The 23,315-nt window shown below is 49.6% G+C and overlaps 2 protein-coding genes across 3 annotated transcripts; both read left to right on the top strand.

The window, feature by feature from the left end:
• Positions 1 to 6,470: 6,470 nt before the first annotated feature.
• Positions 6,471 to 10,664, top strand: ZNF48 (zinc finger protein 48). The gene is made up of 3 exons (XM_027126391.1): positions 6,471 to 6,674; positions 6,836 to 6,929; positions 8,060 to 10,664. Exons 2-3 carry the CDS (start codon positions 6,851 to 6,853, stop codon positions 9,859 to 9,861), a joined length of 1,881 nt encoding a protein of 626 aa, XP_026982192.1. The 5' UTR covers positions 6,471 to 6,674; positions 6,836 to 6,850; the 3' UTR covers positions 9,862 to 10,664.
• Positions 10,665 to 14,358: 3,694 nt separating this feature from the next.
• ZNF771 (zinc finger protein 771) lies at positions 14,359 to 22,814 on the top strand. 2 transcript variants are annotated; one of them, XM_027126393.1, is made up of 3 exons: positions 14,359 to 14,484; positions 15,135 to 15,284; positions 21,755 to 22,809. In XM_027126393.1, exons 2-3 carry the CDS (start codon positions 15,144 to 15,146, stop codon positions 22,556 to 22,558), a joined length of 945 nt encoding a protein of 314 aa, XP_026982194.1. In that variant the 5' UTR covers positions 14,359 to 14,484; positions 15,135 to 15,143; the 3' UTR covers positions 22,559 to 22,809. The 2 variants fall into 2 exon arrangements, with proteins under 2 accessions (XP_026982194.1, XP_026982193.1); XM_027126392.1 differs by having other exon boundaries at positions 14,414 to 14,782; positions 21,755 to 22,814.
• Positions 22,815 to 23,315: the final 501 nt, after the last annotated feature.

Here is a 23,315-nt window from a genome sequence, read left to right as displayed (position 1 = left end):
GTTTTCTGAGGACAGGGACCATGTCTTCTAATTTCTATATCCCTGGTGTCTTGCACAGGGCCTGGCACAAAGAAGGTGCCAATAGGGCTTCCCTGGTGGCGCAGTGGTTAAGAGTCCGCCTGCCGATGCAGGGGACACGCGTTCGTGCCCCGGTTCGGGAAGATCCCACATGCCGCGGAGCGACTGGGCCCGTGAGTCATGGCCGCTGAGCCTGTGCGTCCAGAGCCTGTGCTCTGCAATGGGAGAGACCACAACAGTGAGAGGCCCGCGTACCACCAAAAAAAAAAGAAAGAAAAAATAAAGAAGGTGCCAATAAATAATATACTAGATAAATGAATGCACGAAAGAGTGAGTGATTGAAGTTGGTCCGGGACAAAGGCTGGCAGGCTGCAGAACTTGTAAAAGGAGCTTGGCTTTGGAGTCAGAAAGAAGTTCCCAAACCTCAGCTCTCCCACTTACTGTGTGACCTTGGGCAAGTGATTTGCCCTCTCTGAACTCCATTTTTTTCATAGTAAGATGAAATACACACATTTATATTTTGTTATCAGGACTCAGAGTGGTTTCGGATGACATGGGCTTTGGAGTTAATCAGTTATGTATACAATATACTATATATATATATATATACACACACACACACACACACACACACACACACACACACACACACACACCCTAGCTTTAGCATTTATGAACTGAGTGACCTCTCTGAAACTTTAAAGCGAGTCCCCTTAGTATGACCTATAAGGCCTTGCTCAATCTGGATCCTGCCTATTGCTCCAACCCCATTTTCTTTCTCTATTCTTCATGGTTCTATTTATTATTTCCCATTTAGCCCCTGTTATAGACTGAATTGTGTCCCCCTACCTCCGACTTCATGTGTTGGAGCCCTAACCCCCAATGTGACTATATTTGGAGGTAAGACCTTTAAGGAGGAAATAAGGTTAAGTGAGGTCAGAAGGGTGGGGCCCTGATTCTATAGGTCTGGTGTCCTTATAAGAAGGGACACCAGCAATCTGTCTCTGCACATGCACAAAGGAAAGGCCATGTGAGGACACAGTGAGAAGGTGGCTGTCTGCAACCCAAGAAAAGAGGCCACACCAGAAACCAACCCTGCTGGCATTTTGATCTTGGACTTCCAGTCTCCAGAACTATGAGAAAATAAACATCTGTTGATTAAGACTCCTAGTCTGTGGTGCCCTGTTATGCCACCTCATAGCTCACTCATTTCCTCTCCTCAGCCTAAGGCAACCACTCTAATGTGCTTAATGTGTAATTTTTTAGTTTGTACATATTTTGAAAAATGTGCAGTGCATAGTACATGTTTACACAAATAGCTATATATGTATATACTAATATGTATTTCTGTTTGTTAATTTTTTTCAATCAGCGCTATCTTTTAAGATCCATCCATGCTACCACATTTTCCTTACTTCAACCTCATTTCTAGTACTGCTCCTTTCATGTAACCTTGGAAAAATCACCTCTCTGGGCCTTACTTTCCTCATCTACCATATGGGATTGGACGCTCCCACCACACTGAATTCACAGAAGTTGTTCAAGTTTCATGATTATAAAGACATAGAATAATTAAGAGCTGTGTGACCTTGGGCATCTTTAACCTTTCAGTGACTTCGTTTCTGTATCTGTTAAATAATGCCATTAATAATTTCACTTCATAGGGGCATGACGAGGATTATATACCTAACACATATAAAGTTCTTAGCAGTGCCTGGCATAAAAGATGAGCTCACACATAACGCTAGTTATTGCTATTACATGAGTTGAAGGGTGCAACAGTGCCGCTAGCTCCAATCTAGCGACTGCTCTTCTGCATTAGTTGCTGAGAATCCAGAGAGAGTGAATCAGCCACGGTTGCCGCCCTCTGGGGAGACAGAGACAGCCACAAGCAAGAGTGACACACAGCACTGGTGCTAAAAATGTAGTGTAATAATGAGATAAACAGAGTACTTTGAGAAGCCAAGGGAAGGGATAATTATACCCTTCCCCCTGCACCACAACCCTTCCCCCTGCATTTCTCACCAGGCTGAGCAGCCCTACCATCCTAGTTAAAACTCTGAACTCCTCCCTCCTTTGCTCTCCACAAGTATATCCAATTGGTTTCCAAGTCCTTTCTATCCATGAGAAAAATTGGCCCCTCCTCTCTACACCCTTCACCGTCTTGCCCCTGCCCTGTGTTCAGACTCTAATCAGCTCTTCCCTGAATTATTCAAATAATATTTAAGAAAATAACATGTACACACCTGTCAGAATGGCTATCATTCAAAAAGACCACAAATAACAAATGTTGGCAAGATGTGGAGAAAAGGGAACCATTGTACACTGTTGATGGGAATGTAAATTGGTGTAGCCAATGTGGAAAACAGTATGGAGGTTCTGCAAACAACTAAAAATAGAACTACCATATGATCCAGCAATAGCACTCCTGGGTATATATCAGAAGAAAACGAAAACACTAATTCAAAAAGATACGTGCACCCCAATGTTCATAGCAGCAGTGTTTACAATAGCCAAGATATGGAAGCAACCTAAGTGTCCATCAACAGATGAATGGATAAAGAAGATATGGTATTATATATACATATATAAAATATATATACATATATATATACATACACAAACACACACACACGTAATGAAATACTACCTACTCAGCCATAAAAATGAATGAAATTTTGCCATTTGCAACAATATGGATGAACTTGGAGGGTATTATGTTTAGTGAAATAAGTCAGACAAAGACAAACACTATATATTATCGCTTATATATGGAATATAAAAAACAAAAAAAACTATCGAATACAACAAAACAGAAACAGACTCACACATCTAGAGAATAAACTAGTGGGGAGAGGGAAAGGAGAAGGGCAAGATAGGGCTGAGAGATTAAGAGGTACAAACTAAAATAAGCTACAAGGATATATTGTACAGCACAGGAAATACAGCCAATTTATAATAACTATAAATGCAGTATAATCTTTAAAAATTGTGAATCACTGGGACTTCCCTGGTGGTCCAGTGGTAACGAATCCGCCTTCCAAAGCAGGGGACGTGAGTTTGATCCCTGGTCGGGGAGCTAAGATCCCACATGTCTCGGGGGAACTAGGCCCGCGCGCCACAACTATTGAGCCCTCGTGCCTCAACGAGAGAGCCTGCGTGCCACAAACTACAGAGCCCACGCGCTCTGGAGCCTGTGCGCCATAACTAGAGAGAGAAAACCCGCACGCCACAACTAGAGAGAAGCCTAAGGGCCACAAAGAGGAGACGGCACGCCGCAATGAAAGATCCCACATGTCTCAACGAAGATCCCGTGTGCTGCAACTAAGACCCGATGCAGCCAAAAAGATAAGGAAAATAAATAAAATAAATATTTACAAAAAAAATTGTGAATCACTATGTTGTACACCTGAAACTTACATAATATTGTAAATCAACTATACCTCAATAAAAAAAAGAAAAAAAGAGAAAAAATGGCATTTATATTCATTTATTTACTGTATAACCAATACATATTCTCATGGAAAAATTAGCAAATGCAAATGGTTAGAAAAATTTACATCTAATATCATTCCATGATATATCCTCATTTTGATTTTCATCCTTCTAGATTATCTCATATGCCTGTACATATGAATAAATATATATTCACAAAACTAGGATCATAGCTTTGGAAACCTGTTTTCATCACCTTATATGTTATATCTATGATCATAAATACACATCTACATTATCATTTTTCTAGATGCTTAGTATTCAGGCTGATTCCCATTCTTCCCTGTGATAAACAACGCTGAGCTGAGATGACTGTGTTTGTGGTGCTATCATTGTGCACTTGTCCAACCATTTCCTTGGGCCTCATTTCTATAAGGGGAATTACTGAGTCAAAGGAAGTCACATATTTAAGGCATTTGTGCATACTAATAAATGCCCTCAGAAAAGGCTCTTGGCTTGGTTAAGTGCAGAGATGATATGAATTAGCAGTGACACAATATTCCATTTACATGCTTATTAACACCAACATATTATGCCCAATTATTCCTGTGATAAGGTTTGGGGCCTGTTTGTAGAAAGGAAGATCCCCCCCTTGAGTTTCCTATGGGGCAGTGAATTGTAGACAGCAGTCTTCCCATTTAATAATCATCTGGATTAGTTCTTTTTCATCTCTCCATCATATCTTCATAGCTACCTGTGGCCCTACCAGACATCCCTGAAAGGGTTTCTATGTCTTTAGACCTGAGTTCAGGTTCAGACCCAATAACTCCAGGCTTTGTCTTCTCAAAGTCAGAGCTAGCTCTCCAAGTGAGTATGGCATGTGGGCTGGCCAGCCTTTGCAGGTTTCCTCCAAGAGGGGCTGGCTCTTTGCCATTTTGGTACCCTCTTACCTCTGTTTCCCAGCACATGTGCCTGGCACATATTGGACCCCCGGGAAATGTTTGTGGAACAGATGATTAACTTACCATCTCATCTGCAGCTTCCACTACTTTCCTATTATGTAAACTTTTGACACATTAAAACAGAACTATTATCTATCTTCCTCTTTGAGGATAGATCTTAATCATCTTTGGATCCCAAGCTTCTAGCACATAGTAGGTTTGCAATTAGTATGTGGGCCATTGTTCATTTCATTCCCTCTGCCTGGAGTTCTTCATTTTAGGCCCACTTCAGCCAGGCTCTGGACTTGGCTGAAATCTTACCTGTCCTGAAAGGATCAGCTCAAAAATGCCACCTTCTTCCTTGGTTACTTCAGCCCAAAGTGTAATAACTGATATTTTTTACTAAGTACTTTACACCTCAACCATTCAAATTAAGTATTATCCCCATTTTACAGTTCAGGAAACAGAAGTAACTTCCCCACCCAAGGTTAAATGGGAGCAAATGACAAGGTCAGGAATCAAACTCTGCATGAATGAACTTAAAGACAGTGTCTACAGCCACTAAACTCTTACAGGTCTCTCTCTCTCTGTACTGCATTCCTGTCACATCTTTGTTTATTAGGTCGGTATACAATCTGTCACATCATCTGTATGTCTCCATGTTCTACTGAGCAGAGAGAGCTCCCTGAGAGATTTCTTTGTATTTCCAGGGTCTAGACTTACGGTTGATGATCCATAAGTATGTGTTGATTGACTTGTGCTCCATGTTTACCCGTGTCTAACATTCATGCATACCAGGTACACAAAACCATACAGATTCATTCCCACAAATAAGAACTCTTCCTACTATCTTGAATCGGTGAACGTAACTCTCTCACGCCCTTAGAGTTCTTATTTATCATGATTTGTTTGCTTGCCCCTTTAAACTGGTAGCACCCCAAGGACAACTCTTACACGTGTTTCATCTCTTTACCAAACTCTTGACATAGCACTGAGGTACTAATAAATGTTAATTAATATACAAACCTTGGTTACCCCTCTCCATCATTAGATGGGCTGCAGACACTTACAGGCACCCCACCCCCTCCCCAAAGGCAACCTTGCCCAGAGTACAGATACTGGGGATCACACCCCTGGGACCACTGGAACACAGCCCCAGCCAGGGTCCCACCAAGCTGGGAAACAGGGTTTAATGTTTTAGCCTCTCCCTGGGCTCCCTTGGTAGGGCTGTAGACCTGTCCCTAGTCTCCCCATGGCCTCTTTCTTTGTGTCCCTGTCTCTCTTTGTCTCTGCCTGTTCCTTCGTTCCTCTGCCTCTGTTTCTCTCCAGGTTCCCTGCCTTTTCTTGTAGTTCTTCCGACTTTGCTTCAACGACTTTATGTCTCTCTTATCTGTTTCTACATGTGTTTGTTTCTGGCGGCCAGTCATTTGCTCTTGTGTTTTTGGTCTGCTGTAGTCTCTGTCTCTCTGCCTTTGCATCCTCTCTGATTCAGGGCTCTTAGGTTACGACTCCGGATCCAGGTCTGTGTCCATCGGCCTGCCTCTCCTCAGCATTTATCTGGCGTCTGCCACTAGCTCCCGCTACTGCCTGTCTCCCCCAGCCCAGCCCAGCCCCCACGCGCGGCCCTCTGCCTCGCCGACCGGTCCCGCTTTGTTTCCCGTGTCTCGGCGCCCCGCCCCCGCCCCATCTGGGGTCTCCGCCGCCCTCTGCCGCCCTTTGTCTGCCTTGGTCTTTCCCCCACCCCTTTCCCTGGGTCTGCCTTTGGATCTCTCTTTGTCTCTCCGGGCCGGGGTGGCTGGCGCTGTTGGCCAGCTCCGGAGTTCGGCGCGGGTGGCCCGACACAGCGACAATTAGGAAGTCTTCGGCCCACCACATCCAGCTCCAAACCAGGAGGCACACGGTTAATACCACCGAGTTCGGGCAACTGTCCTCGGCTCAGAGTAGCCCTCTCCGCGGCACGCGGCTGCCCGCCGGCCACAGAGCTCTGGAGGACGAGGGCTGCCCCCACAAGCGTGCAGCTCCTCCAAGGTCCTAGAGCGGCCGGGTGCCACCCGGCGCTTCCGCTTCCCGTCCCCGCCCCCGGCGGCCGCCCCAGGGGAACGCCTGGGACGGAGCCCCCCTCCCCGTTTGGCGCCGAGCCCACATCCCCGAGCCGTTGGCGGCGCGGGCACCGGAGCCCCGCCGAGGAGCTCCGGAGGGCGCCGGGGTGGCGGAGGCGGCTGCTGCAGCGGCGGCGGCGGGAGGAGAAGGGGAGCGGCTGCGCTCCGGAAGGAGCAGCAGGTGCAGGGGCGGCTGGCGGCGCGGGCGGGGATCACCGGGAGCCGCGCCCCGCACCTCGGACCCGAACGCTGCCCGGTCCCCGTGCCGGCCAGCAGAGGGCAGGGCGCCGCCGTCCGCACATGGCTGTGTGACCGTGAAATTGTGTCTGTCCCCTTGCTCAGGGCGGCGTGCCGGCGATGGAGCGCTCGGTGGGGCCCTGGGGCGCGGATCTCCATGGCTCAGAGGACAGGGAGCAGCTGAGAGGCACCCGCACAGGTGAGGGCCAAAGCGGTGCACCGCCGTGGGCAGGTAATGGCCGGGTGAGGACCCCGGTGCTGGGCTCTGCCTGGCCCAGACCCAGAAAAATCGGACATGAACTGTGCTTCCGGGGGGTGGGCGGGGGGGGGCGGGGAGGAGGAGAGCAAAAGCCAAGGGATGGAGCCAGTGTTTCTGAGCACCTACTATGCGCCAGGCCTTGAGGGGCATCATTTCAAGGACTCCCTCTCCGTCCCCGACAGTGATCAGCAGGCTTGCTGCCTCTGCCCTACTTCAGGCCTCATTCTGTCTCATCCCGGCAATTGCAGCAGCCTCCCCTCAGCCCTTTTCTCTCCAGTGATGCACTGTGCAGCCACATTGATCTAAGTCCAGATCTAATCCTGTCTCCCTTCACAAAAACCTTCCCTAGCTCCCTTCTGCTACTAATTAAAAGTCTTAGCCTAGTGTTCAATCCAGATCTTACATGCTTAATCTAGTCTCAGCATCCCTTTCCATGGTTTACTCTTTTCTCTGCTGTGAAAGCCCAGCCCTGTCTCTTTATTTCCTCTCTCTCGTGACAGCACAGTTATTCTGAGCCTGCAATTATAATTTTTTGTGCCTATCTCTCTTACCCATCCTGAGGGACAGGTGTGTGTCTGGGTCCTCTCAGGTACACACAAGATGATTGAAGTAATAAGTTACAGACTGGGCTAATATAAAAAAGATATAATGTAATTAGCAAATACCAGGCAATATAATGTAGGGGTTAACACAGGCTTGAGAATCAGACAGACCTGAGTTAGAAACCTGGTTTTGCTACTTTATAACTCACTTTGAGCAAGTGACTTAAATTCTCGGAGTCTCCATGTTGGGTAAAATGGGGGTAGTTAACAGTATTACCTCATAGGATTGTTTGCAAGGATTCAGTAATGCTTGGTTAAGTTATTGGCACATATGAGGGGCACGGTAAAAGGAAGTTACTGTTACTGAGAGGCACAGACAATAATAAGTGCTTCAGAAATTCAGAGGAGAGAGAGCAAGAGAGATCCTTGCAACCACAGATGGTCAAGGACGCCTTTCTGGGGAGGTTGCTATCAAAGATAGGGGCTGAGCCAAAGGGCAGGGTCTACAACTCCTTTTTCTTTCCCCAGGTCTAGGGAGTGAGAACGTGGAGATTTCTCAGCCAGATGAGTTTGAACATGCCCCACAGGAGGATGACTTGGGGTTCAAGGAAGAGGAAGATTTGGCCCCAGGTCATGAAGTAGGAAATGCCTCTCTCAAACCCGAAGGCATTCAGACCTGGGATGACTTGTGGGTCCAGAGAGTGGGACCTGGGAAACCACAGGCCCGGGACAGAGGCCCTCGGCTCCTGGGAGAACCACGCTGGGGCCAGGCTAGTGATCGGGCTGCCGTGTGCGGCGAGTGTGGCAAGAGCTTTCGGCAGATGTCAGATCTGGTGAAACACCAGCGAACCCACACAGGGGAGAAGCCCTACAAGTGTGGGGTCTGTGGCAAGGGCTTTGGGGATAGCTCTGCCCGTATCAAACACCAGCGAACTCATAGTGGTGAAAAGCCCTACAGAGCCCGGCCACCAGCCCAGGGCCCCCCAAAGATTCCTCGATCCAGGATCCCTGCTGGTGAGCGCCCCACCATCTGCGGTGAGTGCGGCAAGAGCTTCCGGCAGAGCTCTGACCTGGTGAAACACCAGCGGACACACACGGGCGAGAAGCCCTACAAGTGCGGGGTCTGTGGCAAGGGCTTTGGCGACAGTTCTGCCCGCATAAAGCACCAGCGGACACACCGGGGGGAGCAGCCCCCCCGGCCCGTGGTGCCCCGACGGCTGCCATCTCGAGTAGCCACGGCAGCCGCACAGGGACCTAAGGCCCAGGATAAGCCATATATCTGCACTGACTGTGGCAAAAGATTTGTACTCAGCTGCAGCCTCCTGAGCCACCAGCGCAGTCACCTGGGGCCCAAGCCTTTTGGCTGTGATGTGTGTGGAAAGGAGTTTGCCCGGGGCTCAGATCTGGTGAAGCACCTGCGGGTGCACACAGGAGAGAAGCCTTACCTCTGCCCCGAGTGTGGCAAGGGCTTCGCTGACAGCTCCGCCCGGGTCAAGCACCTCCGCACCCACAGTGGCGAGAGGCCTCATGCCTGTCCGGAGTGTGCCCGCACCTTCAGCCTCAGCTCCACCCTTTTCCGCCACCGCCTCACTCACGCGGAGCCCCAGGACTTCAGCTTCCCAGGCTACCCCCTCGCCCCCCTGATCCCCAGCCCACCCCCCAGCTCAAGCCCACCCCCACCTCCCCTTGGCACCAGCCCCCCGCTGACGCCTCGAAGCCCTTCGCACTCAGGTGATGGCCCTTTCGGCCTGCCTGGCTTGGAGCCGGAGCCTGGGGGCCCACAGGCTGGGGAGCCGCCTCCACCGCTGGCGGGTGACAAGCCCCACAAGTGCCCTGAGTGTGGCAAGGGTTTCCGCCGAAGCTCGGACCTGGTGAAACACCATCGTGTACACACGGGGGAAAAACCCTACCTCTGCCCTGAATGCGGCAAGGGTTTTGCCGACAGCTCTGCCCGAGTCAAGCATCTCCGCACCCACCGCGGTGAACGGGCTCGGCCACCACCACCATCCACTCTCCTGAGGCCACACAACCCCCCCGGCTCAGCACCCGCGGCCCCTCGATCCCGAGTCCGGGCTCAGCCCTCTGGGCCCAGCCAGCCCCACGTGTGTGGCTTCTGTGGGAAGGAGTTTCCCCGGAGCTCGGATCTAGTCAAACATAGGCGCACACACACTGGGGAGAAGCCATACAAGTGTGCAGAGTGTGGCAAGGGTTTTGGTGACAGTTCTGCCCGCATCAAGCACCAGCGTGGGCACCTGGTCTTGAGGCCCTTTGGGACAGGGGATGGTCAGGCAAGGCCCCTCAAAGAGGAGCCACCAACGGGACTGGAATGATGGGGTCCAGGGTGGGTGGAGGCCCAGGAGACCAAAGGGGAGGGTATCTGCCGCTTAAGCAGAGAAGAAAGGGCCTGGGAGGCAGTGGGAGGGAGAAGGAGGGGAAGAAACAAATGGGAGAAAGGAGTGGATAGATAGCAATAGAGATTTGGAGACAATGACCTTGAAGCTCAGGAAACTCCTGGCTGGGCTCAGTCAGGACCTTGCCAGTGTGGTTTATACCCCCAGCTTCTAGAACACTGCCTAGTATACAGTAGGCAATAAATATTTGTTGATGAACAAACTGACCTTAGCCTGAGGGCCCTTAAAGAACTCTAAATTCCTGCTGCCTCTTAACCTGTAAATTGACCCCTCCCAACCTTGCCCCTGGGAGACCAGCACCCTGAACCAGGGTCTGTTAGACCTATGAGCTTCAACAATGAGACTTCTGAGGTTTAGGGTGACAGAGTGAGGCAAGGCCATCTTGACCACCCTACTGATGGTGAGAGTATTGTTGTGAGGCAGGCAGTACCCAGCCTCAGGCCGCTGGACGTGGTCTTAGCCAGGAAGAGGACACTTGGAGAGGCCAGACCTACCTGCCCTGGAGAAGCCCAAACTGCCCTGACACCTGGACACGGCAGAACAGGTCAGAGACAGCAGAAAGAGCAGTCATCTGCCCTGGGTGCTAAGCCCAGGTCCTGGTGGACGGCAGCAGAGATACACTGGCAGAAGGGCAGTACAGGGGTGAGGAGAAGCCAGGGAAGCACCAAGGCCTGACAGCCACATCTCCATGTGTCTCGCCAATAAACTGCTTCTTGTCTGAGGCTTGGACTCTTGTGTGCGTTGTGTGCGTGGTGAGGGGTGAAAAAGGTGCCGAAGGGTCGCCACAGGCAAAACCCATAAGCCATGTTGTAAACTCGCTCTCTTTGAGCCCTGTCAAATAAAGAAGTTGGGTTGTCATAGCTGCTTTTTAGCTCTGACAACGGGTTAAGAAAACGGCCACCAGGCCTGTCAGCTGATGCCTCAGACCTGAGTTCTGGCTGCCCACAGGAGCCACCTACGCCACAGGCTCGAGCGCGACCCTTAAAAGGAAAAACACTCGGTGGGAGCGTGGGGGGTGGGGGTGGGCGGGTGTTTTGCGATCGCTGTTGCTATGGCGACAGGTACCGGGAGAAAAGTGGCTGGCAGGAATTGGTACCAGCTCAGAAGACCCCGACACTGATGTTCTGCTTTCTGGGAAACCCCACCTCCCTGCGACCCTTTTTTATTTGTCGAGAAACAGGTCATTTGGCTGCATAGCCCAAAGGCAGGGCCAAGGGGATGTCTCTATCCCCCAGAAAAGGCAACCGTATTTCCCAGCCATCCATGCGTCATTAGGTGCAGGACTCCAACTCCTAGCTTTTTCCGAGGAGGGCGCCAATAGGGAGGAAGGGGAAAAAGGAACTGACCTGATTGGCCAGGGACAAAAAAGACTAGGGCGGTTCACCCATCTAAGAAATGAAGTACAAGACTCCCTACAACTTCGCAGGCTTGTCGTCTCAGCTAATTTGCGTGCGGGAACGGTCCCCGGGTAGAAGCTCTCGCGACATCTTAACCGTCGGCCGGGCTTCCTTAGAAACCAATGAAAGCTTGCTGCAGCGCGGCTCCTCCCAGTCCTCCCACCCCTGCCAAGTTGTTAAACAGATTCGAAATCCCAGAATTTTGAGTTCAGGCCTGGAGTGCTCAGCGGCTCCTGTCTTAAGTGCACACAAACACCCATAGACCTGAATGGAGGCCTTTGGGGCTTTGGGAAGATCCTCCCTGCTGGTTGCCGTGTCTCACCTCCCTACCAGGTTGGCCTCCAACGTAGCCTGCAGTGAACTTTGTAAAATCTGACCACTTCACTCCCCTAATAAAAACCCTGCCGTATGTGCGCATGTCCTCTCTATAAAACTTAACTCCTAGATGGCATTCAAGGCCTTCCACTTGTGTGGTTTCAGACCCGTGCCTCTTAAATATTCTGTTTTTGTAACTTGTAATGCCCCCCTTCCCAACATGTTAACCTATCCAAACACCTCAAGTGTTACTTCCTCCCAGAAGCCTTCCCTAAACCTCCAGCCTGGTTAGAACCCCCTTCATCTGATGTGTTAAGCTCCCTTAACACATCGAGAACTTCTTTAGGATAAAGAGACACTCAACAGCATTACCTACTGCGTGCTGGGTACTGGGCATAGAAAGATGAATAAGACAAAGTTTCTGCCCTCAGTTTCTACGCAGAAGCTAGACATTGAACAAATATTTTCAAGTGTGTTAAAGACTATGCAGGAAGCAGGCATGCAGGAGAGACTCCCACATGGTTCAATGCCTCTCCAAAGAGGCAATTATCTTAAGACGTAAAGAATGACTTGGAACAAGCCGAGAAAGGAGGAGGTGGGAGATGAGATGGCGGATGGTGTGTTCTATGCACCAAGTCCTTGGGATTCAAGAACTCAAGTAAACTTCTAGGGAGGCTGAAGGCAAATAGTGAAATGCAGAATAGTGAAAAGTAAGATAAAGACTTCCAAATTCAACTTTCTACCTCCCAGTCCTAAAAGGGGCCTGGCACACAATAAGGCTCACTCAATACTTTGGTGAACGATGTCCTTGGGACATGATGTTCTCTTCACGAGAGTTTACAGTCCCACAAACTGCTACCTCTTTGTCCATCTGGCAAACTCCCACTCATCTTTGAAGGTCCTTTACATTTATCTCTTTGGTGAGGCCTGCACCCAATATCCACTCCCTTCCACGGGGCTGTCAGAACACCTATTGTTTCCTTTTCATATGTATATAATATATATATATATCATATACATATATATTTTTAAATCACTTTCTTTACTAGACTGTGAGATTCTCAAGAACAAGAACTAGCTCTGATTCCAGATAGATACTTGTACATGTTCCTCCTTTTGCAAGCATCTGTTCCAAAGTCCTCCCACAGTAGGAGGACCTTCCAGTAGGGACTTTCGCTGCTCCCAGCTGAGCCTCCTCACTGATTCTCTGAATTAGGGGAAGCACGCCTTGCCTTTCGCTAGAGTTCCTGCCATAATCTGGCCCTGCCTGCCTCTTCTCCAGTTCCCACACTACATTTCCATTAACTCACTTGGCTCCAGCCATACAAGCCTTCTTTCTTTTCCTCAAACATGCCAAGCTTAATCTCACCTTAAAGTCTCTGTAGTTCTGTCTAGAACATTCTTCATCTAGATTTTCAAACGGCTAACTTTTTCTCATCATTCAAGTTTCATCTCATATATTATATCCTAAGAGATGCCTTCCCTGCCCACATTAAAGAAGCTCCCAACCATAGCCACTCCTTGTTGCATCATCTGGCCCTATTTCCTTCTTACACCTGTCCTTACCTGAAATTATCTTATTTACTTGTTGACATTTTTTACACCTTGAGAAGTGCCATGGTAGCTAAGATTTTTGTCTCTTTTGTTCACTATGCATCTCCAATATCTAGAATAGTGCCAGGTACATAGTAGGGTTCAATAAATATTTGATGAGAGAATTAACACAATCAAAGTGGCTTTTGGGATCCTGAGGGTGAGTATCACATTCATTTACCCCCTTTTCCCAGCTCTGAGGAAGAGCAAAACTTTGACCAGATGTAATCCCAACATCCAAATTATGTTATGGGCTCTGCAGACTAGAGGATCAGGCTTGAGTCCCGGCTCTGCTACCAATTTCCTCATGTAACCTCATTTCTGAGAGAGAATTTGGTGCAACAGGAAGAGCATGAGGTTTGGAATTGGCTACTTACCAGCTATGTGACTTTGAGCAAATTACTTAAGTTTTTAGTTCCGTCATTTGTCAAAGGAAGGTAATATGATTGATCCCCACAGGGTTGTTGTAAAGAGACAACTAGGGATTGTAAGCACTTACTGAATGTAATTTCTCTTTCATCATTTCTGAATCTTCGTTGCCCCATTCATAAATTGGGAGAATTAGGTATCTTTTTCAAGAGAAGTGGGAAAATACAGATCTTTACATGAAATATCTCAATTTTTAAATGTTGGAAATTAAATTTTGTAAAAGACCTCTCGTGCTTCTTTTGAAGTTAACTTTTAAACTTGAGAGCCAAACAAGATACTTCTGTGGATTGGATCTGGTCCGTGTGCTATAATTTTCCACCTAGGCTACTGGGTTGCTGGGGATGCTGTGACAGTACTTACTGTGTAACTTAGGCAAGAGGCAAGTCAGTTAGCTTCAATTAGCTCATCTGTGAATTTCAATTAGCTCATCTGTGAAATGGACCCACCTTTGTGCGGATCGAGATCAGATGTGCAAAAGGCTTAGCATAACGATGGCGCATAAGAGGCACACCACGCAACAAACAGCAGCGGTTGCTTGGATGGCTGTTGGTAAGTATGTATTCAAGGAGCAAGATATCCCAGAGACCAGGAGACCGTGAAGGCGACGCTGCGAATGGAGAAAAGATGGGAGAAGAGGCAAAAAGAGGGAAGGGAAGAGGTGAGGAGGCAACAGGGTCCGCCCTCCAGGCGGGGCGCCAGCGAGAGGCCCAGGCAGGGGCGGGAGCGCACGTGGCCTATTTCGGGCGGAGCAGACGCGCTTGGCCGCAGCTGAGACCTCCGAGCCGGCCGCAGGAGACGAGCCTTTAAGGTAGGTCACTACTGGACTGTGAGGACCTTGAACACCGACTAGGGCAGCCCGGGGTCTTTGGGAGTCGGAGTTGAGCGGAAGGTACTGGGTGTGGGCTCGCCACCCTCCCGGGGCAGTTTGGGCCGGACGCCTGGGTCCTCTGGCCCCTCCCCTAGGGGGCGGGGTTAGGTATTCCGACCAATGGCCAGTCGTCAGCGAGGCCCCGCCTACTCCCCGCCCCCGGAGTCGCGGCGTCGCAGAGTGCCCAACCGCCCGGCGCCCTGGCCTGGGGCAGCTCGAGCGCCCGAACCTGTGGCTGGTGAGTGCGCACCCCCTCAGGGTCTCCGTCCCGATCCTGCCTCCAGCCCGTGCCCTAGAGCTCCGGGCCGCGGACCCAGGCACCGGGGAGTGACTCAGCGCGGGGAGGGTGGTGACTCACTGGGGCTAGAGATTCGAAGTGTTCAGGGCCTTGAATGCCGGGATGAGTGGGGTGAACGAGAGTCTTCCGAGCTGGTCCCGGGATAGGGCTGGGGCCTAGGGCCGGGCTGGGATAGAGGGAAGAAGGTCAGACACAAAGATCACAGGAGAAGCCACGGCTGCACCGCCTTGTGTGGGCCAGAGCCATGGTGGGGGGGCGGGTCCTGAGCTTCTGACTCAGCTCCCTGCCCCAGGACACCAAGATGCCCGGTGAACAGCAGACAGAGGAGGAGGAGGAGGAAGAGATGCAAGAAGAGATGGTGCTGCTGGTGAAGGGTGAGGAGGATGAGGGTGAAGAGAAGTATGAAGTGGTGAAACTCAAGATCCCCATGGACAACAAGGAGGTACGTGTTCCACACCCTGGGGTCCCTTCGCCCCTAAGCCTGGTGCAGGTCCAGCCTCCCTCACACAGAATCCAGGGATCCTGTCCCTACTTTCCCTTGACTCTCAGGGTTGGCCACCCATCCTTCTGTCCCACAGTCCATGCTGCCATCATACAGATGTCACGCCTACTGTGCCAGGCTCTGTGCTGGGTGCTGGAGAGTAAACACTCTCCTCGGTTCCTCGAGGAGCTTGATGCCTAGCAGGGTTAGACTGACAAGGGTGTTGAAGGTTTAAAGAGAGGAGTTTTAAGGAGATCAAAATATGAGTTAGATTTACCCATTAGAGACCCTAACTGCCACTAGGTATAGTTCTACTTCCCAAAACCCTACAGGACTCCCACCCACAGCCAGAGCAGCCCTGAGTCCAGCTGGAAGACTCCTGGGCCAGATTTGTGGGCCCAGGCTCCCTCTGATTTCTTCCTGCACAGGCGCCAGTTCCCAGAAAAAGAAAGTTCTGCTGCCCCCTAGTGGGTGTGGTGGGCCCTAGAGGGAGGGGGCTGGCTGCTGTGGCCTCCTCTTCCAGTCAAAATAACTATTTAGGGAATTCCCAGGCGGTCCAGTGGTTAGGACTCTGCGCTTTCACTGCGGTGGCCCGTTTAGTTCTGTTTTCTCAGGCTTCCTTGGCCCATCCTCCTAGCTCAGCCTGCCTCTTCCGGCACTGTGAATCCCCTGGTCTCCACCTTTGGCCTATAAGTTAAGAACTCAGACTCCAGAGTTTAGGGTGGACTTCCAACTCTGTCACTTACCAGCTGTGTCACCTTAGGCAAGTTTAACCTCTTTGTGGCTCAGTTTCCTCACTGGTACAAGGGAAATCATAATAGCACCTACTTCTTGGGGTTGGGAGGATTAAATGAGTTAATACATGTAAAGAGTTAGAACTGTGTCTGGCACATAATAAACACTATGTAAGTATTTGCTGCTATTATTCATTTTTCTCCCTAAAGTTCAGGACCTTGGGCTAGGTCATCCTTCTGGAGATTTTTCTACTCATTTTTCTCAAGGCCTTTCTGGGCTGAATCCTGAGGCTTGGGAGTGAACAGGGAAACCTAGAACATGGAGGCCTAGAGAATTGAGGGCAAATAACTCAAGGCAGTGGGGAAGGCTTCATGGAAATGACTTTGACATGGGCCTTGAAAACTTAGTGGGAATTTGGCAAATGGAGGAGGAGGAAGGGCATTTCAGGATGAGGAAACAGCAAAAGCAAATGCTCAGAGAAGATAAGGCCAGAGAAGTAGGTGGGGCCAGAGAGTAAAAGGTGTTGAAAGGCAGCTTAGGAGTTTGGACGTACTCTGTTAGGTTATGCGGTGCCATCAGAAGCCTCAAATCAGAGGAGAGACATGATCAGATTTTCTATTTAGAAGAATCGTGGGCTGCTGTGGGGAGACCAGGTCAGGTATGGCTGGTAGCCTGCTCTAAGGTAGTGGCAGCAGGGGAGAGAAGATGGAAATAAGGGGGTTTTGGGGAACATTGATTGGACTGGATGGAGCTAAGGATGGGAAGGGTGGGTGTAGGCATGCCTAGTCATGAAAAGGCTGTAGAGCTAGACTCTGAATGGTATCATGTAGCGGTTAAAAGCATTGGCTCAAATCCTAACCACTATTTACCAGTTTTGCCTCGACAGCCTTTTCATCTATAAAATGAGATAATGAAAGTAAGATCCTTGAAATCCAGTCTAAGTATCACGTGGGTGACTGGATTTGGAGGAGGGTGGAAATGAGAGTTACACACACACATCCCACAAGATAGCTCATCAACTTGCTGTGTGGTCTCCCTGAGTCTCGGTTTCTATGAAATAGTGGTCTCCAAAGCTCCTTCTAGTGTCAACATTCTGTGACTCTCACCCAGTCCCATGGCCGGTCATTGTCCAGAACAGGCCTTAATTATGCTGCACTCAGTAGCTGGAGTATTCTCTCACTGCCTATTAAAATCCAAACTATATTTAATAAATAGAAGGGTTTTGTCAGAGGGCTCTATGTACATCCAGTCCTGTCTCTCCCTGCTTAAAATTGAACCCTTGAGTGGTATTCTGTTTCCCTCAGCTCCTGCGCCTGGCATTCAAAGGTCTTCATCGTCTGACCTCATGGCTTCATCTCTAGTCACTCAGCACCCATCCCATGCCCCAGCTTCAAACACACCTGACCCTTCTTACCTCGAAGACTTTGCCCATGTGGTCTTTCAACCTGTAGAACCCTCTTCACCTTTCCCACCTGCTTTCCCTAGGAGTAGTGCGTCTCCTAGATCAGGCTTCTTCATTTTTGACATGCGTACATATCACCTGGGGATCTTGTTAAACTGAAGAGTTTGATCCAGTAGGTATGGGGGGGACTTGAGATTCTGTATTTCTAACAAGTTTCCAGTGATGCTGACGCTGCTGGTCTGTGGACCACACTTGATTTAGCAATGAGCGAGAGGACAGGGATTGTATTTTATACTCTGTACTCAAAAGAAGGGCGATTCTGACAGCTAAAAAAGCCCAGGTGAGGGAGACAAACTGTGTAGGTAACCTTAAACTTGTCAGTGAGATAGAATTGCATCATTCTATGAGAGAAGAGGTGTTTTAGATAATGACAGACTTCCAGTGTAAACCCTGACCCTGCCGATGGATTAGCTGTAGGACCTTGGTAGTCACTTACTTCTGAGTCTTATATCCTTATTTTAAAATGGTGCTAATACAGCCTAACCCAAAGGGTTGTGAGAATTTAAAATAAGAACATGGGTGGAAAGCACTTACCACACTTCCTGGCACACAGTGAGTGCTCAGTAAGTGGTAGTTATTGTTATTAATTAGAAAAGTAATGGCTGAGGAAAAAACTGGAATGTTTGCTCTGGTTTAAAACAAAAACAAAAACACCTTAAGCAGGAAGACAAAATCACTAACTTTATTTTTTATTTATTTATTTTTAAAATAAATTTATTTATTTATTTATTTATTTTTGGCTGCATTGGGTCTTTGTTGCTACACTCAGGCTTTCTTTAGTTGTGGTGAGCAGGGCTTCTAATTGTGGTGTCTTCCTTGTTGTGGAGCACGGGCTCTAGGCACGCGGGCTTCAATAGTTGTGGCTTCTGGGCTCTAGAGCGCTGGCTCAGTAGTTGTGGCGCACGGGCTTAGTTGCTCCATGGCATGTGGGATCTTCCCGGACCAGGGCTCAAACCTGTGTCCCCTGCATTGGCAGGCAGATTCTTAACCACTGCGCCACCAGGGAAGTTCCAAAATCACTAACTTTAAATACTTGGATTGTCATATTCTTATACTACATGTATCCCCCTAGTACCCTCATGTTATAGTGCAGATACCCTGTATTCTAATTTTTAAATCTAACAGCTGTAGAACTTAAAAGGCATGTAAGTCTGGTATTTGCCAGGCTTCAGTCACTTACCTGTTTGCTCATTTATTTAATGCTCTTCTTCAGATAGATTCACATTGTTTTGTTAAATAAATTTACCCTCATCTGAGCAATAATACTGATGAAATTGTGGGTTTCATGTGATCTGTTGTTTTTCTAATATCCATGAAAATAAATACATAATGATCATAGTAAGATAAGAGTTAGCCTACATAACACTTAGAATCCTCTTGCATTCTGTGATGTGCATACCTCAGGTCGGGAAATATTGATCTCACCTAGCCTACCTTGCCTTCCTTGGTTCACTGAGGCAGGGGAAGGGAGGGACTTGCCTGGGGTCTTAATGAGCTCGACTCAGCCCCTCTTACGAAGATTCTTCCTAGGGCACCCAAGGCCCCTCCTCCTGGAGCTGGAGATACCAAGGGTACTTGTGTGAAGAATTTCTTTTTCACAAGATAGTGAATCCAGCATAAGGAAGTCCTCAGGCTGGTCAAAGTCACCTTAAAGAAGGGTGCCAAAGAAAAACAGGCCAGAAAAATACAGATATAATGAGAAAAATTCTCTCCACGATGGCTGACGTGATGAAATAAACCCAATAGATGTCAAAACCGGGGCAAGACTGGAAAGCATGACCTTGAATTCAGACTGCCGAATTTGCTGTGGGGAGTTTCTCGATTTAAAGTATCAAGTTGTATTTTAACCTTGAATCCCTCTTAGAGAGTGCCAGGCACTTGGAGTCCAGCGGCTGTCACATCTTCATGCTGTGTGTGCAGGGAAGCAGTGTAGCCTACTGGTTAAGGGTGAGAACTCTAAGGTCAGTCCTGACTCCCACTGGCTATGTGAATTTAATCTCTCTGAGCTCAGTTTTCTCAAAAGATAATGCCTGACTCAAGGGGGAGTGACAGGAAGATTTAATACAATAATGTACTTAACATAGCACTGTCAGATCTTTACACTGTAATGTTATCATTATTATCATTATCATGATAATAGTATTTAAGCCAGAGTTCCCTTGGCTGGTGACCAGTTTCCCAAACTGCCTTGTTTTCAAATTTCTGAGGTGGTTACCAAAAAGCTACTGTCTTTTTAACAAAGGATCTTGAAGGCCCTGAAGGTGCCCTCCTTACAACTTCAGAAAGAAGAGGCCTCGCCACTCCCTAGTTGTCATTTACCCTCTCTTAACCTGTTTCCTTATTTATAGCAGAAGAATAGTGATAATCACTTGGTGGAGATGGAATATGGGGAGAAAGAAGCTAACACTGTCTTATCCTTAATATGTGCCTGGTTTTTCATTTGGTCATGAATTAATATCCTATTTGCGTAGTCCATAGTAGAGATTTAACACCACTTTTGCTAGGATGAGCCTTCTCTTTTCTAAGAAGGAAGCAATGTTTCCTCAGTATTCCTCTTTACTGTTAGTACAAACTGTTTTCCCTTCATCTGCCTCTTATAAAGCATTTCTTTTTCTGATTTTATCTCCAGAGGCCCAGACCTCATGAAACTGGCTTATTTTTGAATTTTTTTCATTTCAGGCCTCAGAATAGTATTTGGGTTTCACCCTGGCTGCCTTTTTTGCAGCTTAAAAAATGATAGGTGCTTGCTCTTGAAAGTTTATTAGAGAGCCTGGACTTGATGGTGGCCTGGTTTCTAAGACACCGTACTCTCCTGGGTCTCTTACCTCACTGGCTGCTTCTGCTCAGTCTCCTTTGCTGGCTGCTTTTTGTCTTGCCACCCCCATTTCTCTCTGCCTATTCCTTGGGCGAACTCATCCAGTCTCAAGGCTCTAAAAACCACCTCCACGCTGATGCCTTCCCAATTAACATCTCCAGCCGGGGCCTTTCTCCTGAGCTCCAGATGTGTCAAGGAGAACTGCAGATAAGATCAGAAACGGATAGTAGGTACCAACTTGCGCCTCCCTCCACCCTCAGCTCTGTAGATGGCAATTCCGCCTTTGCAGTTGCTAAGCTCAAAATCCTTGGAGTCATTTTTACTCCTTTCTTTACACCTCATGTCTAATCTACTATCAAATTTGCTGTCTCAAACTGCAGAATATGTCCAGAAGCAGACCACTTCTCACCACCTTCACTTCCCAACTTTGTCACTGGGTCCAAGCCACTGTCTTTTCTGGCTTGCAGTACAGTAGCCTCCTCACTGGGTTCCTGCCCCCTCCCCTCCTTTATTCTTTTTTTTTTTTAATTAATTTTTTTTTTTTGGCTGCGTTGGTTCTTTGTTGCTGCGCATGGACTTTCTCTAGTTGCGGTGAGCGGGGGCTTCTCTTGTTGTGGAGCACAGGCTCCAGGCGTGTGGGCTCAGTAGCTGTGGCTCACAGGCTTAATTGCTCTGCAGCATGTGGGATCTTCACGGACCAGGGCTTGAACCCTTGTCCCCTGCATTGGCAGGCGGATTCTTAACCACTGCACCACCAGGGAAGCCCCTGAAACCTTTTAAAATATGAGTCTAATCTGTTCCCCTCCTTGCTCAAAACCGTCTAACATCTCTATTGAGTCCTCACCTCATTCACATGCAAGGCCCTATGCTAAGATATCCCCTTCAGGACCACTCCATGGATTACTCTTCCCCTCCTGCCGTCCGCCCTAAGCACTGTTTCTGGCCATTCCTAGAACAGGAAAACTGCTGTCTCAGGGCCTTGCTTTTCCCTCTGGAACCTGCTCTCTCACCTCCTTAGGTCTTCGCTCATGTGACATCAGCGAGGTTCCTCAACCCTATTTAAATTTGCAGCACCCCCTCCAATACCAGCACTCCTTATCCATTTTTCCTGAAACTAGGAATTTAGAAAAAAATTTAATGTTGAATCCCCAGTTCCTAGAACAGAGTCTGGCACATTGTACGCGTTCAATAAATACTGTATGAATTAATAAAGAATAGCTAGAATTACACTAGGCATTGTGCTATGTGCGTTTATGTTAATCTCATTTAAAGCGCACAACCATCCTGAGAGGCGCACCCCGTGGCTTTTCCTACTGTACAAACGGGGGACAGAGAGGCTGCAGCCGGCAGAGCCCCAGGTCTCTGGCTCCCGAGCCTCTCGGTCAGGGCTGACCTGTCCCCTGTCCCCTCTCCCCGCAGGTCCCGAGCGAGGCGCCAGCGCCGTCGGCGGACCCGGCGCGCCCACACGCGTGCCGGGACTGCGGCCGCGCCTTTGCGCGCCGCTCCACATTGGCCAAGCACGTCCGCATACACACGGGCGAGCGGCCCTTTGCGTGCACCGAGTGCGGCCGGCGCTTCTCGCAGAAGTCAGCGCTGACCAAACACAGCCGCACGCATACGGGCGAGCGGCCTTACGAATGCCCAGAATGCGACAAGCGCTTCTCGGCCGCCTCGAACCTGCGGCAGCACCGGCGGCGCCACACGGGCGAGAAGCCGTACGCATGCGCACAATGCGGCCGCCGCTTCGCGCAGAGCTCCAACTACGCACAGCACCTGCGCGTGCACACGGGCGAGAAGCCGTACTCGTGCCCGGACTGCGGACGCGCCTTCGGCGGCAGTTCGTGTCTGGCGCGCCACCGACGCACGCACACGGGCGAGCGGCCGTACGCATGCGCCGACTGCGGCACGCGCTTCGCTCAGAGCTCGGCGCTGGCCAAGCACCGGCGCGTGCACACGGGCGAGAAGCCGCACCGCTGCGCCGTGTGCGGCCGCGGCTTCGGCCACCGCTCCAACCTGGCGGAGCATGCGCGCACGCACACAGGCGAGCGGCCCTACCCATGTGCCGAGTGCGGCCGGCGCTTCCGCCTCAGCTCACACTTCATCCGCCACCGTCGCGCGCACATGCGGCGCCGTCTCTACATCTGCGCGGGCTGCGGCCGGGACTTCAAGCTACCCGCCGGAGCCACTGCCACTGAGCGCTGCCCAGATTGTGAGGGCAGTTGAACCGCCATTCTTGTCTCCGCGGGGTGCGAGCTGGGGAGGGGCACGGTAGTATCCCGACCTGGGGCTGCGTTAACCTGGACAACTCCCCGCCCCGCCTCCTGCGTCTCAGATGGGGTGGGACGGCGGGCCTGGCTGCCCTGGAACTGGGAGACAGGGAGGATCCCCTACCGGGAGTCCCTGGAAACGCGCCCACCTCCCCCTCATTACATCCCCTCGGCCCGTGTTAGAGTGAATAAAGTATTATATCCTCACCCCACCCGTGCCTGTGAATGAGGTGGGTGGGGTGTGAATTAGGAGGAAAGTTGGGGGTCTCTCCAGGCTTAGGTGATTTAGGTGAATTGTCATGGAGTCAAGTGGGGCTGTAAGCCCAGAAGTGTTCCAGGAACTGGTTTTGTGTGTGTGTGTGTGGAGTCATTCCACGCTTGGCCCTTGGTTATGTCTTCATGACCTCAGACCTAGAAGGGTCCATAAATTTAGCGAATTTGTGATCAACAGGCACTGCATTCTGCAGAGCTTTGAGTGAGCCGGCATGAACCTCATGGAACTTGGTCTAGTAAAGAGAAGCAATAGTGGAAACTTTAGCACGAGGTTAAAGAACTTCAGTGCTACATTATTATTAGCTCATTTTCACCCTCAAAGCATCCCAAAGTGAGGTAACTCTTTTACCTCCATTTCTGCAGATGAGTAAATAGGTACCGACAGCCAGTGAATGGCACAGTGAGGACAAGTACACAGGCAAGTGCAGTCCCTTGTCATT

The sequence above is a fragment of the Aethalodelphis obliquidens genome, unplaced genomic scaffold, assembly GCF_003676395.1.
Source record: "Aethalodelphis obliquidens isolate GAN/ISIS:26980383/991018 unplaced genomic scaffold, ASM367639v1 scaffold30, whole genome shotgun sequence".
Classification (NCBI taxonomy): domain Eukaryota; kingdom Metazoa; phylum Chordata; class Mammalia; order Artiodactyla; family Delphinidae; genus Aethalodelphis; species Aethalodelphis obliquidens.
The sequence above is the reverse complement of the archived record's forward strand: the minus strand, read 5'-3'. Positions and strand labels throughout refer to the sequence as shown.